Source organism: Balaenoptera ricei, chromosome 17, assembly GCF_028023285.1.
Source record: "Balaenoptera ricei isolate mBalRic1 chromosome 17, mBalRic1.hap2, whole genome shotgun sequence".
Classification (NCBI taxonomy): Eukaryota; Metazoa; Chordata; class Mammalia; order Artiodactyla; family Balaenopteridae; genus Balaenoptera; species Balaenoptera ricei.
In genome coordinates, this window is record NC_082655.1 from 3339199 (window position 1) to 3353777 (window position 14579).

General features: G+C 46.4%; 1 protein-coding gene across 4 annotated transcripts in view; it reads left to right on the forward strand.

The window, feature by feature from the left end:
- Nucleotides 1-14579, forward strand: part of TRAPPC9 (trafficking protein particle complex subunit 9) — a 670396-nt gene that overhangs the window by 256939 nt on the left and 398878 nt on the right. For all 4 annotated transcript variants that reach the window (XM_059901771.1, XM_059901770.1, XM_059901769.1 and 1 more), the window contains one exon: nt 9315-9441. In XM_059901771.1, coding sequence (XP_059757754.1) covers nt 9315-9441 — 127 coding nt within the window. The remainder of the gene's footprint in view (nt 1-9314; nt 9442-14579) is intronic.

The window sequence follows — 14579 nt, forward strand, 5'->3', positions numbered from 1 at the left end:
AATGTTGTGTTAGTTTCTGGTGTACAGCAAAGTGATTCAGTTATACAAATATATATTATTTTTCATAGTCTTTTCCATTATGGTTTATTATAAGATATTGAATATAGTTCCCTGTGCTATATAGTAGGACCTTGTTGTTTATTTTATATATAGTAGTTTGTATCTGCTAATCCGAAACTCCTAATTTATCCCCCCCTCCCCTTTCCCCTTTGGTAACCATGTTTGTTTTCTATGTCTGTGAGTCTGTTTGTTTCATAAATATGTTCATTTGTGTCATATTTTAGATTCCACATGTAAGTGATGTCATATGATATTTGCCTTTCTCTGACTTCACTTAGTATGATAATCTTTAGGTCCATCCATGTTGCTGCAAATGGCGTTATTTCATTCTTTTTTATGGCTGAGCATTTAGTAGTATTATACCTTCTTAATGAATTGACTCTTTTTTCCATTGTGAAATGTACCTATTTATCCCTTTGCTTACATTGAAATCTCCTTTGTCTGATATTAATATTGCTGCAGTAGATTCATTATGTTTACTTCTTGTGTTTGTGTGGTATGTCTTTTTTCCCCATTCTTTTATTTTCCCTGTATCTTCACATTTAAAGAATGTTTCATAAGAGTGTAAAGTCCATGTGGTTAGGTCTTGTTTTTTTTAATCTAAGTCTTATATGGATGAGTTTAAGTCTACCATCTTGATATTTGTTTTCTGTTTGTCTTTGTTTTCTTCTTTTTCTCCTTTTCTGCCTTTATTTAGGAGAATAAAATATTTTCTGTGTTCTATTTTGTCTTCTCTATTGACTTTAAAGCCACATCTCTATTTTTTTCTTACTTGCTCTAGAGATTACAGTGTGCATCTCTGACCACAGTCTACCTTCAAATAATATTATACTACTTCCCTTTTTGTACTTGGTGTATTAAAGAACAGTGGAGAGTGAGGTGAATAATGCTGACCCTCAGAAAAAGGCGCTGCCTCTTCTGTCGGCTTCACTGTCGGATCCTTGCCAAGTCTAACGTGTAGCTGAGCTGGGCGTAGGCTTTGCTGTGGCTCACTGATAGCTCATGGCGTTTGGAGGGTGGGGTCAGGATTAGACCTTTTACAGGGCGTGGGCTGTGGGTGCAGGGGAGACTGTGGGGGTCCCCCTGTGCTTTACAGCCAGCCGCCAGCTTTCCCACGACAGGCCATCGTTCTCTGCTCTAAGCCAGTTGGCGCCGTTGGTGTGTTTAGGGGGGCTCTCTTTGGTCTCCAGTCCCACTTCTGGCTTTCTGCATTCTGTGTGCTTCCTCTCCACCCTGCCTCAGCTTTCTGTAGGCCACTTTCTTGCACGCAGTGAATGTCCCTGGTGCCTTGGAGGGATTTCTTTCAGCCCCTCTGTCCTGCTCCAGCCTTTGATGGCCTTGGCCTTGGAGGAAGGGGTCCCTCTCATTCTCCTGCCCCGGGCTCAGCAGGCCTCTCTGCTTTTACTTGGAGAAAGTGCATCGCACCTCAGTGCACCTCTCAGCTCTCCTGGCTTGCCCAGATTTCTGCGGGCAGCTGCCTTACATCTGGGGAAGGTTCTGAGCACCTCAGGAGGGGGTCTTCCTCTCAGCCCCCAGCCTGCAGTGTGCTACACCCTCTGCGAAGGCCCAGGGGAAGGATGAGTGTGTAGACTTGCTTGGTGACTGGGCTCCTGTGAGTTGGAATCCATTGTCCCCACCATGGGCAGTTGGGAGTAGTTTGTGAAAAGTTCAGCTCTTTTCTCCTTCCCTTCCTCTTTGTCTGACTCCCCATTTCCTCCTACTGCTCTGCCAGGGACAAAAGCAGCTGTGGGTCTTCTCTCCTGGGAAAGGCTTGCCACTTTCCAGAATTTAGTTCATTTACGTTCCCCTTCTGATGGGTTTTTAAAAGGCCCCTATTATAACTCATGCAGCTGTTCCCATAGTGTGGCAAGGCCATCTGGTGTCACTCTTTCCGTTTGAACTGCCCTCTCTTCTGAGTCCCTTTCAGATGGATTTGGCAGCCTTCTGTCCGGCAGAGCTGATTGGAAAAAGCCCCAGGGGAACCCGTGCAGTGAGTCCGGGGACCCGGCTCCTCCCGGGCACCTGGCTCCGGGCCCGCTGGCTCGGTGACATGCAGTTGCTCTCCCTGCCCCGTGAGGGTGCCGCCGGCTCTGCTGGCTGCTCAGCCTCTTGGTGGTGGTTCTCTCCATGCCTAGAATCCACACACACTCCCAGGGATGACGTGGATGCAGGAACGGGGTTCATCTTCATGAGTGTCCCTCCCCTCTGGACTCTCAAATCTTTGTTGCCTTGACAACTCTCCAGTGCCCCCTCCTCTTCTGTAATACTTTTCGTTAGCTCTTTTACTTCTTGGTGGGAGTGTTGTTTGCTGTGAGCTACTCCAGAAGTGGAAGTTGTCACAGTGGTGTTTGTAATGGAGATTAACTTTTTCAGGGAAGTGAGGTGCTGTTGGATGAACAGGTGTAGTGTTACAGAGATCCCCGATTGAGGGTGATCCCCACCTTCCCAGACTACTAGTTTTGTGGCTTTGAGCTCATCACTTCCTCTTCCTGAAGCTCACTTATGTCTTAGTAAAATGGCATAACATACACTTATTTGTGAGTGGAGAATCATAATCTTCACAATCCCTAATGTCCCTTTCCCTTGAAGGGAACTCAGAGTGAGTGCAGACCTCCCCACGCCATCCCTGGAGAGGTAGAATGATCTACCTGATGGCAGGATTGGTCCCAGTAACCAGTGTGATCCGCTCTGCTCTGCTTCCTCTCGGGAAGTGCTTCTCTGTGCTCAGTGCTGGAGGTCAGGCCTGGCCTCCTCTGGGTGGGCGGTAGGGGCGTGCCCAGTTCAGCACAGCCTGTGTCTAGGCAGGAAGGTCTATCTGCCCAATTCTTGGTGTCAGCGAGGAGTTGCACTTTCTAAGAAACCGTGTTGTGGCCTGTAGCATGGTCTGTACATGGTAGTAATGGTGATATTTTAGCCTCTATCTTTTCTCTTTGTTTTGTTGTCAACTTATTTTTAGAAACGAGCCGGACAAGAGGGGTCCTGCTTACTGGGACCCTCTAAGAGATCTCAGCATTATGATATGGCAAGATCAATAATATTCTTATGAAAGCAACTCAAAGACTAACTGTGTTTTTTATTTCTATAAGTGAAGGTGTCAGAATCGATCCTCAAAGTATCATTTCAGACTGTATCAGGCCATACCTGTACTTTTTCCTCTGTATTCTTTTTTTTTTTTTCCTCCTCTTCCCTGTATTCTTTTTTTTTTTTTTTCCCTCCTCTTCCTTTAGTTTTCTTATTTCAGATTTGGAAGAAAAAATGTACTTTTTTCTCTTATTTCTATTCCCTACCTGTTTTTAATATCATAACTGACTTAATGTGCACATGGTTGTCTCAGATTATTACTTAGAAGAGACAAGAATAGACAAACTGTAAAATCATGATGTGCTGGTTTTCATGTCAGGGTCAAGTCTTGAAATGGCAAATGGCCTGTGATCAAAAGTTTTGGTGATCATATTTTCTGCTTCTATAAGGAACAATCTAGTTTGGTGGCAACTAGGCATTTATTAAAAATGTTCTGTTTTCATGACTTCTTCAATTTCTGGGTTGGAAAAAACTCTCAAGTGCATTAGGTGCTCTAGTTGGGCTGAAATAATTGTTGGATGTTGTGATTGGAATTGAATAATATCTATTGATATTATGGGCTAAATATTTGTGTCCCCTCCAAATTCATGTATTGAAGTCCTGACTCCCAGTGTGATTGTATTTGGAGGTGGGGTCTTTGGGAGGTGATTGGGTTTAGATTAGGTCAAGCGGGTGGGACTCTCACGTTGGGATTAGTGCCCTACAAGAAGACGAGGCGACACAGAGCTCTTTCTCCCTCTGTGCCCATGCACCTGAGGAAAGGCCAGGTGAGGACGCAGTGAGAAGTGGATGTCTGAAAACCAGGAATTGCATCCACTGGCACCTTGATCTTGGACTTCCCAGCCTCCAGAACTGTGAGAAGTAAATGTTTATTGTTTAAGCTACCATCCATGGTCTTTCATTATGGCAGCCAGAGTAGACTAAGACAGTTGATTTATAGTGAAATTAATTAAGGAGTCATCCCTTCCCACTGACCACACCACGTGCTTAGGAGAACGTTCAGATTGATCACAGGCTTCATTCCAGTTTGGCACATGGAACAAAGGTGAGCAGCCACCATGGCCTTGAGCTCTTTTATCCGTTTTGGTAGCTCCGGCTCTCTGTGGTCAGGCCTAATCTGTGGGGATGGGAAGACTCAGTCAGCTGGGATCTGAGTCTCAAATCTGTTCCTCTCTGTATGACCTCGAGCAAATCATTTCACTTCCTCAAGCTCGTTAAATATTATTACTATGAAATAATTTCAGACATAGAGGTGTAAGGAACAATAAAATGAATCCGCACGTAACAGTCACCCAGATTCGATGGTTATCAAGATCTTTATATATTTACTTCATCTCTTACTTTTTCTATTTGTTGAATTATTTTAAAGAAAATCCCAGAGGCATCATTTCATTTTACACCTTCGCTCTTTAATATGCATTGCTAAAAAAAAAATGGACATTTCCTAATATAACCACAATGTTAATGTTATACCCAAACATTAATAATTATTTTTGGTAGCATTTAGCACTATTCCACAATCAAATTTCCCAGGTTGTCCCTGAGTTCATTTTTATCACCTTTAAAAGAGAGATGGGCTTCCCTGGTGGCGCAGTGGTTGAGCATCTGCCTGCCAATGCAGGGGACACGGGTTCGAGCCCTGGTCTGGGAAGATCCCACATGCCGCAGAGCAGCTGGGCCCGTGAGCCACAACTGCTGAGCCTGCGCATCTGGAGCTTGTGCTCCGCAACAGGAGAGGCCGCGATGGTGAGAGGCCTGTGCACCGTGATGAAGAGTGGCCCCCGCTTGCCACGACTGGAGAAAGCCCTCGCACGGAGACGAGGACCCAACACAGCCATAAATAAATAAATAAATTAATTAATTAATTAATTAATTAAAAAAAAAAAAGGGAGATAATAATGCCCAAGCTCTCCCTCCAGGACAGGAATTTTGTGGGAGGGTATACCTACTTTGCATGAAAACGTTTTGAAGTTCTGCTGTGTGCCCGGATCCCTTGCCTTGAAGATTTTATACTCTGGAGAGCCTAGTACAAGATTCGGTGCAGAGCACGTGCTCAGTATGTGTAATTGTGGGTAAGGACTGCAAGTATTTCTGCAGCGCTTTGTGCTAAGAACAGTGCTGGTCCCTGTGGACGTATTGTAGAAGTGAAAACTGCCTGCAGCAGATCTGAGTTTAGTCTGTCATTTTTTGTCTCTGGGTGTTTCTACATTTCTTCCCTTGGACACGAAGCCTCCTTTTCTGCCCAGCAACCGTGTATTCATCATCTGTTGTCAGTAGTGAAATTTCTACAGCAACTGTCACAAGTCTCTGAGGAATCCTATGTTCCAGAGAAGGTCCCGCATTGAAGACCTGTGTAAAGTATCAATATTTGACAGTCAGTGTACCGCAAAGCCAGTACCGTCCTCGCCCACAGCAGTCCCCTCGCCTTTCCCATGGCAGGTCCCTATGCTGCCGCATATGTCCTTATTCATCCTCTGTCCGTATTTTTGTCATATTTTCCTTATAACATAGCAAAACGTCCAAATAACGCACTCATTGTTTTTGCTCTGAGTCCCAGGACCCTTGGCAAAGACCAAACGTTGCCTTTTCTATAAAACCTTCTTTGGCCAAATTACATGTCCCATGTACTCTTCTCCCAGACTTTGGTCCTGCCTCTGTAAAGTCATTGATAAGGAATCGTAATGTCCTCTTTTGACATCGTGTGCTCTTTCATCTTGGGACACCCCAAAAGGAGAGCCTGTCGTGCTTCTGTGTGCCTGGTGCTCAATGCTGTGGGCGCATAGGTGTTTGATGAAAGCTGAGTGGATGAGGGCTTGAATGAGTAAAGTCAGGTAAGGTTAAACAAAGAGGATGGAAAACGGTAACTTGATGAGTGAAGAAAAAGTGATACAAGTAGTAGTGAGTGGTGGAATGCATCACATGATTATTTCAGCTGCTTGTGGAAGTAGAAAACACCTGGAGAAGAATCACCTCGGTGGGGGCCACGGTCCTTAGTGTCGACACGTAGCACCCAGAGCCCCTTTGTGGTTCCCACCGCGTGAGGTGCACAAAGAAAAGGTGAGGAGGTGGTCAGCCTGCACAGCCTGGCTTCTGCTGGTGAATCAGCGGCTGTTACTCTGCACTGTGTGGACGGAGCACCTGTGTTCATTTTATTATTTTATTTTACTCTTGCCCGCAGATTGATTCTGTCCTACCTCTTTGGATAAATGAGGCCAGCCAACTAACACATAGCTCTTTAACACCTTTTGTCATCTAAATACTCTTGACAAATTAGGGGAAAACCAAAAAAGGTGACAAGATGCTCTCCCTTTAAGGAACTTGTAGTCCAATGACCTTGATTTTTAGCTGTCAGAACTTAAACAAAATTTAAAGAAAAAATCACAGTCTCACCACTTAAAAAATTTGGTAAGCGGACCTGTGTTTTGTCAAGACCTAGAGAGACGAGGAGAATCTGGTGGCGTTGAGCAGCCAGCCTCCAGATTCTGATCTCTAAACACTGAAAGGATCCTGCGCTCCTTGGAAAATGGATTCTAGGCCTGAGGCTGGAAATGAGCCAGAAAGATAGCAAGCTGTTGACAATCTTGGGCCTTCTCTAAAGACGTAGGAACCAACCTGCAAGGGCTCCCACTGGCCGAAGATGGGACAGTTTGAACATCAAAAAAGAATGTGATGGAGGCCAACTGAAATACCAAACATATAAAAATCCACCGGTGCATGGTGATACTGAGTCATATATGACTTACTGGTCATCATTGGAGGTGGTAGGGACACCAGTTCTCTCTCCAGTAAATGAAGGGAAAGACTCATTTGTCAGCCCTCCTTTCTGTGTCGTCTGTTTCAGGATCACCAAACGGTTGATGAGGGAAAATCCTTTTTAATTAGAGAATTAAAAAATTACCACTTTGTGATCCTTGATAAAAATAGATCTGGGCAACAACGTACAGCAGATGCTCAAATCCGTCAGGAGAGAGGTTGATGAGAACTTTCTAACGGATGGACCACACTGACAATTGAACATAAGCATTTAACCCTGGAAACCCCACTAAAGTGACAGTGAAGTTGTCAGGTAGTGGGAAAGCAGGGAAGAGGCCCCAGGAGGCAGCGGTGCTCTGGGGGTGATGTGATGAGGGCCATGGCGGTGGGAGAATTAGCTGTAAAGCATCTCATGAGTTGATTGTATCCCCAGATCTCCTTCTCTGCTCCGGAGGCAGATGGCTGTCCCTCTGCCGTCTCTGCAGAAGATTAGTATTTCACCTGATGGAGTAAAAAGAAAGCATATGTGCTGGAGTCACAGGCACAGCTGGAGAGCAGGGCCCTGTTGAAACCGAGGGGAATAAATGCATATGGGGCGTTGACCGCTTCACCTGGCTTCCATAGCGAGTCTTATACCCCACATGGGAAAGTCTTCCAGCGAACAGTGCCCCAAAGAAGAGGCTAAAGCACAGACACGGGAGGTTCCCAGAAGGAGATCCTGCAGTGAGGCCCATGGCTGTCTGCGTCCCCGCGTGTCCGTCCTGTTCTCTGCAGCCAGCTGAGCAGGACACCCCGGGTACTGTTCCTTCTTGGGTAACTTTGCAGGTGGCATCGGGCGTCATTAATAGGTTCATTCCTTTCTTCATTTCAGCAGGGTTTACTGGGAGAGCGTAATTCAGCCTTATAATAAGGTACCTAAACCACGAGTGCTCTACCCAACATTAGGCAAATTAAGTCACTTATATGTTATCAGCGGGAGCCCCTTGGGAGATTTGTCACCTGTAAATTGAAGATGATTTGATTATTTAAAGAATTTTGTTCATGCTGCAAATTAACATTACTGTGTCATATCCAGATTAATTCTGGTTGCTTTTCTGCCCTCCTGCTCTCTAAGGAATGATGCTTAGACGCAGAAAAGCCCTGTGGCGCAGTTAACCCGTTAATGTATGTGCCTGAGATCTAGGCATTCTCTGCCTGGATCTTGTTTTGTGTGGTCGCCGGTCAGTGGCGCCTGCAGCCTCACCGAGCAGCCCTGTACCACTCTCTGTGACATCCTCGCATTCCCTGCAGGCACCGGTATGACGGTGGTGATGGTGTCATCGTTCCTCTGAGCTCAGTCTCATGTCCACCAGCCACTGTTTTTAATTCACCCCTAGAAATTCTTTAGATGGGAGGTTAAGGTTTCCCCTCAGGTGGTCACACCACGGATGGGGAAAGACCAAGCCGTGTACTGGAACCTGGTCTAACTTCATGGCCCGAAGTCTCGCCCCCATGGCTGCGCCCCTCTGTCCCTCTTCTCTCCAGGTCCTCCACCCTCCCTGCCAGCACTGACAGGAAACAGGCCAGGAGCGAACCCCCGATTCCTGACTCCTTAATTCTTCCAAACAGTGTGGGAGTGAGGAGACCACAGGCTGAGGGCCAAACACAGGATTTTTGACATGACCTTTAACTTCAGTTGGGCTCGGTTTTCTCGTTTGCAAAATGGGCACAGTTGGTGCCTGCCTTCCCGAGTTACTTCGAGTTTTCCAGCAGGAAGTGTCCTTGAGCTCCGGAGTGTTACAGAGCCCCTGAGCACGTGTCTAGGGTGCGTCATGGGTGATAAGCAAACATTATTCACTATTAACCTGCATCCTCTTCTCCTCTCTCCTAGTGAAAGGGACGGGGATGGGGTGGAGAAAACCAGCCTTATCTCACAAAGCTCTACTTTTACATAAAAATACTGATTTGTAATTATTTGCTTAAATATCTGTTATACAGATGGACTGTACACTCCTTGGGGACAGGGCCTGGCATTTTGCTTGGTACCTAGTAATTGCTGGAAAAATATTTATTAAGTAATAAAATATTCTCCAGTCCTGCCTGCCCATTGACCTTCTTGGAATTTGATAAGGATCCATTATCTTGGAAAATGAAATCTCCTAGAAGATGGTAACTTAATTTCCTTTTTATCCACAGGCCCTTAAATGGAGCAGCTGCTAGTGATTATTTAAATAAATTGAATAAAGCTGCTATTCTCTTTTTGTCTCTTTTGGTCACTGCCCCTTTATTTCTGTCAGAAGACTGGACTCACTGGACTGTTAAGGATTTGGGTTAAGAATTTTATTTTTGCTCAAAAAAATAAAATAGAGCAAAACAACCCCCCCCCACCCCCCTTTTCTTTGGTTTAACTAACCTTTATTTTGTTTTTATTTTCTCATCAGAAAAAAAGGACGTGACGCAAAGCCTGGAGAACTATACCTCCAAGTGTCCCGGAACCATGGAGCTCATCACCCTCCCCGATGGCCTCACGCTGCCCCCGGTGCCCTTCACCAAACTTCCCATCGTCAGGTAGGACAGGCTGGCCAGGGTGCGGAAGGTGAGCTTCGCTCCCAGCGTCTGTCTTTGGTCTGATTAGGGATGCAGATCTTTAGAAGAGTTCCTGGTTTGGGTTGGCTGTGTATCTGGTCCGTCATCTCGTTAAGTCGCAGCCATCACCTGTGAAGTGTGTTTTATAGACCAGAGAATCAGGCCAGGGCCATCGGAGAACTGCCATGGTCACGTGCCTGTCTGCCGGCAGAGCCCCGCAAACCCGTGTCTGCCCGGTGCCATGGCCGAGACGTGGCCCTCTGTGCAGTGGAGACCAACCAGGCCTTGTGGCGCTCGCACTTACCCGCATCCGGTAGGGCCCACTTCCCTAGACTGCTCACCCCTGCGCACAGGCCCGGGGGAGCGCCTCCACCTCGCTTGCGTTGTGTGGCTTACAAGACCATCTGCGGCCTGCTCTGTCTCCGGACCGACTGTGAGCCCCTTCCTTATTCCCCGGGACCCCAGCCCTGCACAGCCTTCTGGAATCACTGCGTAGGCAGAACGTGCGGCGGGTTTCGTTCCTCTGCTCAGGCTCTGCCTTCTGCTTGCTGTGCCTTTCCCTCCCTTGCTCTGCCTGGTGACATTCAGGCATTTTTCAAGATTTAGTTCAAGGATTATCTCCTCCACAAAGCCTTTTTCTAGAGCGACCCAGATAGAAATAATTACACCTTTTGTATAAATTACCAATGATTTCAGGGCAAAGAGTAGAAAACCTAGCAGTGGATCACAAATAAGAGGTGATTTTTCTTATTTATTAAGAACTTGGAAACAGGTGGCCTCTCTGCAACTCTGTCTTTACCTCCTGATGACCAAATGGCTGCTGCAGCTCCAGATAACACATCTACATCCAAGACAAGATGAAGGAAGAAGGGGCAGGGCCAGGGAGCCTATCTTTTGTTTACTAGGAAAGCAAAAATGATCTGGACAGATTCGTAGTAGGCTTCTGCCCCAGTCTCCTTGACCAGGAGTGCATCTCGTGACCACCGCTAGTTGTAAGAGAGGCTGAGGAAATACATGTTTAGCTCTCCCAGTCTCTGTAACGTAGGTGGGATAGGGAGAAGGGGGTCAGAAATGGTGCTGGGTTAGCCAGCCAGCAGTATCTCTTACGTCTTTCTTCTGTTTCATTTACAGAACTTGATTGTATGATACGTCTTTGTTTTTTTTGACTGAGGGCTACCTGAAGAGGGCTTTGTCTTTGTAGCCCTTGGGTGCTCATGTGTGTTGAGTGAATGAACAGATCTATCCATCAGAATTCTTCGCATAGCAGTTGGCAGAATACCTGACCCAGACTGTCTTAGGCAAAAGGGAATTTATGGCACATACGCCTACAAAGCCCAGGGGAGGGATTCAGGCAGGGCTGGAGCCAGGCTTCCGGCCCCTCATCACAACCTGTCTTCTCTCCTCTCTCAGCTGTGCCCTCTGCAGTGAGGCTTTAGTCTCAGGCCCCGGGTGGCATCAGGGTGGCAGCAGCAGCTCCTCATCCTGCAGCGTCCAGGAGAAGAGAGAGGTGACACCTGTGGGAGAAAGACGAAGCTTCTTTCTCTCAGGAGCCTCCACAAGTGCCCTTTGCTCTCCACTGCCTCTGCTGGCGTTATGGACTCAGATCTGAGTCCCTGCTCCCAGCCCTGCGTTAGCCATTTCTTCCAAGAGCCCTGGTTCTTTCAATGGAGGATGCAATTTAAGTTAAGATCTGGGTGCTGTGTGTGCTCCTTACCGTCAGGGTGTTGCTGCTCGCAGTGGATAGAACTAGGCAGTATCTACTTATATACAGACGTTACTCGCTGCATGTTCATGTCCACGGTTATTTCTGCATCTGTTTCTGTGTATTAGAAACCATGAGTTCATACTGATACCTCCAATTCCACCCAACATCTTAGGGGGTCCTTCTGGTTTTCTTATATCTGTAACTTCCTTCTCACACTGGGGGAAACCTGTCTCCCATCAGCCTTAGTATGGTTACTCATTTGGTCAGTTCCCCTGCTGGTTACCAGTGGTTATCAGGTTGACCTCCCTCCCCATGGGGAGCTCTGATGGCCATGCTGTGCTGCTGCCACAGCCCCCCAGGCCCCTCTTGCCCCACTCCGGCCAGCATGCCCTCTGCCCTGTCGCCTGCTCAGATGCGTACCTGGCTCTGCCCTCCCTAATGGACTCAGGGCTGAATTGCTGGGGCGGGAGGGAAAGGGGAAGGAAGCTTCTTTCCCATCTATTCTCAACAACAAATAAGCTTGCTGTTCAGATCTTAGTCTAGCATGAACTGGGCTTACCCCAGAATGGTTTCAAGTAATTATGATGCAGCTACACATTTTGCCGTGTTTTCATAAAACATTTGAGGCAACTCATAGAAATGTTATGTTAAAAATAAAATCACCAGAGTGAAAGGTTAAGTAAGAGTCCTACATAATGGCTGGAGATGGGGAAAAGCATGATTCTATTAATCATATGTCAATAATATAACTAACAATGGGTATAGGAGGAAATGTGGTTGGTTACAAGGCTCTCTGTCTCATAGGCAGATACAAACCAGTCACACTGGAGAAATACACCTCTTCACAGTAAGGAGGCTTGTGGAAACCCCTCTTGTGGGTTCTCTTAAAGAGAACGTATTGAATAATGTCCTCAAAAATATCCCTACAAAAATCTGAAGCAGGTTCTCATGGTTGTTTTGTTCGTGGCATTCCTCAGTGCAGACTACAGGCTTGATGCCAGAGGGGGTTGCGTACACCCAGCTCTCCCAGAGGACAGAGCAGTGTGGTCCAAACATGCAGCTCTGCTGTGGACTGTGTGTATGTGTCCCCCCCAAAATTCATCTGCCAATGACCTAACCCCAGTGGGATGGTATTTGGAGGTGGGGCCTTTGGGGGCTGATTAGGTTTAGATGGGGTCACGAGGATGGGGTCCCCATGATGGGATTAGTGCCCTTATAAGGAGATGAAGGGACCAGAGCTCTTTCTCTTCTCCACATGAGGATACAGTGACCATGTCTGTGAGCCAGGGAGAGGGCCCTCAGCAGAACCCGATCATGCCGGCACACTGATCTCAGACTTCAGCCTCCAGACTGTGAGAAATGAGTATTGTTGTTTAAGATGCCCGGACTATGGTATTCTGTTAGAGTAGCCTGAGCTAAGACGAGCACTCTAATACAGCAGTCTGGACTGTCCCAGCCATACGTAGCATAATGGACGGACTGTTTATACATCAAGCACTCCTTCATGAAGGTGATTTCTCGTAAGTCAGCTTTTGGCAAGAGTCAGGCAGCAGAGAATTCAAAGTTATATTCTCAGGAGAAAACAAGGGCGATGGTAGGTGCTCTGTGATGCTGACTGAGGGTGGCAGACCCATATTACTGGTGTTCAGTCAGGACCTGGAGCAGGGTAGGTGTTGTGTGACTTTGTGTGGAATGGTTGTGTCCACACTGCGTGTGGGATTGTTGCTCTCTCACACAATTAGTGTTCCTCATCTCTCTCTGGAGAGGGCTGACACAGTACCCATGGACCCGGCCTGTGTTTTTTCTTAGAAAACTAGTCTGGGACTATTTTAATGTTCTAACCAAATGTTTCAAAGACCTATGCCTGGAAAACATGGACTTAATGTTTAAGTCAGTTTAATTCAAAAAAAAAATTCAAGTCAAGCATTGCAAGACACCCCCTGTAGCTATAGGAAGGGCTTTGAAGACCGAAGCTCCTGAAAAATGTCCACATTCATGAGTAAATGATCAGACTTGCTGAATAGAATTGTTAGACATGAGCTAATTTAATGTTAGTGGTGCCTCATATTTATACTTTTGGTTTTGGAAGAGATGAGTGGAGGCTTTTTTTCTGGTGAGGACTTTCCTTGTTTTTGACAACAAAGGCATTTCATCAATTTATAGGAAAATATTTACTTGTTCTGTGTAGCATGGGAGCATGAACTGGGTTCACCCAAAAATTGTGTCAAGCAATCACGATGCAATTTAATTTAAAAAAGGGCCAGTGTAGATCCCTGTTTTAATTCTGTTCTAAAGTTCAATTAATCAGATATTTATAGAGTGCCTAAGATGTGCTTGGCTCAATGCTAAGGGCCTGGGACTCAGTGATGGTCAACATGCCAAGATCCCATGTGCCAGGAGGCTGCCAAACCCATATCTGTTACTACTGTCCAGAGTTAAAGCAGAGGGAAGTTCATGTTACTCCTTACAGAATTCACAAAAACAATAATGTTCACAAAAGCCACTAATAATCATGTAGATTGTTCACACACTACAAGTTGTGAATTATTAAAGAAGAAATTGGGGTAGAGTTTAGATGCCATTTACAGGAAACCAGTGGGTCTTTAATTTGGGGCGAGACAGGGGTGGGGTGGGGATGAACTGATTGCTTCTTTGATGAACTAACCTTGAGCTTCAGCCTGGCAGAGAGCCAGGGTGGATGAGGCTGCTTTAATTGATAAGGATCGAAACCCTCCAGTCAGGATGAGCTTGGAGTCATTTTGAGTGGTCTTGGTACTTTTAAAACTTCAACTTTTAAGTTAATTGTATTTGAGGAAGGATTTCAGGTGTTCATTCAAAAAGGGGCTTAGAGGCCACGCTATCAGGGCAGTTTTTCTTGGTTTGTGAAGCAGGGCAAGGCCAGCCTCCCGGATGCCGACCAGGATACGGCTCCGTGATCTCACCAGGTTCACAGCCACGTCCTGAATCTTCTGTCACACTGGGTGTAATCGCCAGGCCCACACCCTCCTTACGAATTTCTCAAACCTGAGCTTCTCGAAGAAAATGAGAAATGTGTGGTGTCGCTGGGGAGTCCGAGCGGGAAGCCTTGCACTACTGCCCTGGCTGGCGTGGTGGGTCCTCTCCAGCTGTCTCCGTCATGCCCGGGCTCGGGACGGTGGGTGACCTTCACGTTGTTCCAAATGTGGACAGGTGTGGCCAGCTTTGGCCATTGCCCATCTGTGCAGAGATATCCAGGAGGTTCTTAGATATGTTTCCCCTGTGAATAAGGTTGAGGAATTAAAAACCAAGAAAGAAAAAGTGAGCTGTTTTTTCCTGTGTCATTCTTCTCACCAATATGTATAATATCACTTTCCTAATTAGTGTTCCACCACTGCTTTGCATGGTCCTAATTAGCCATGGTATACTGAGAAGTCAG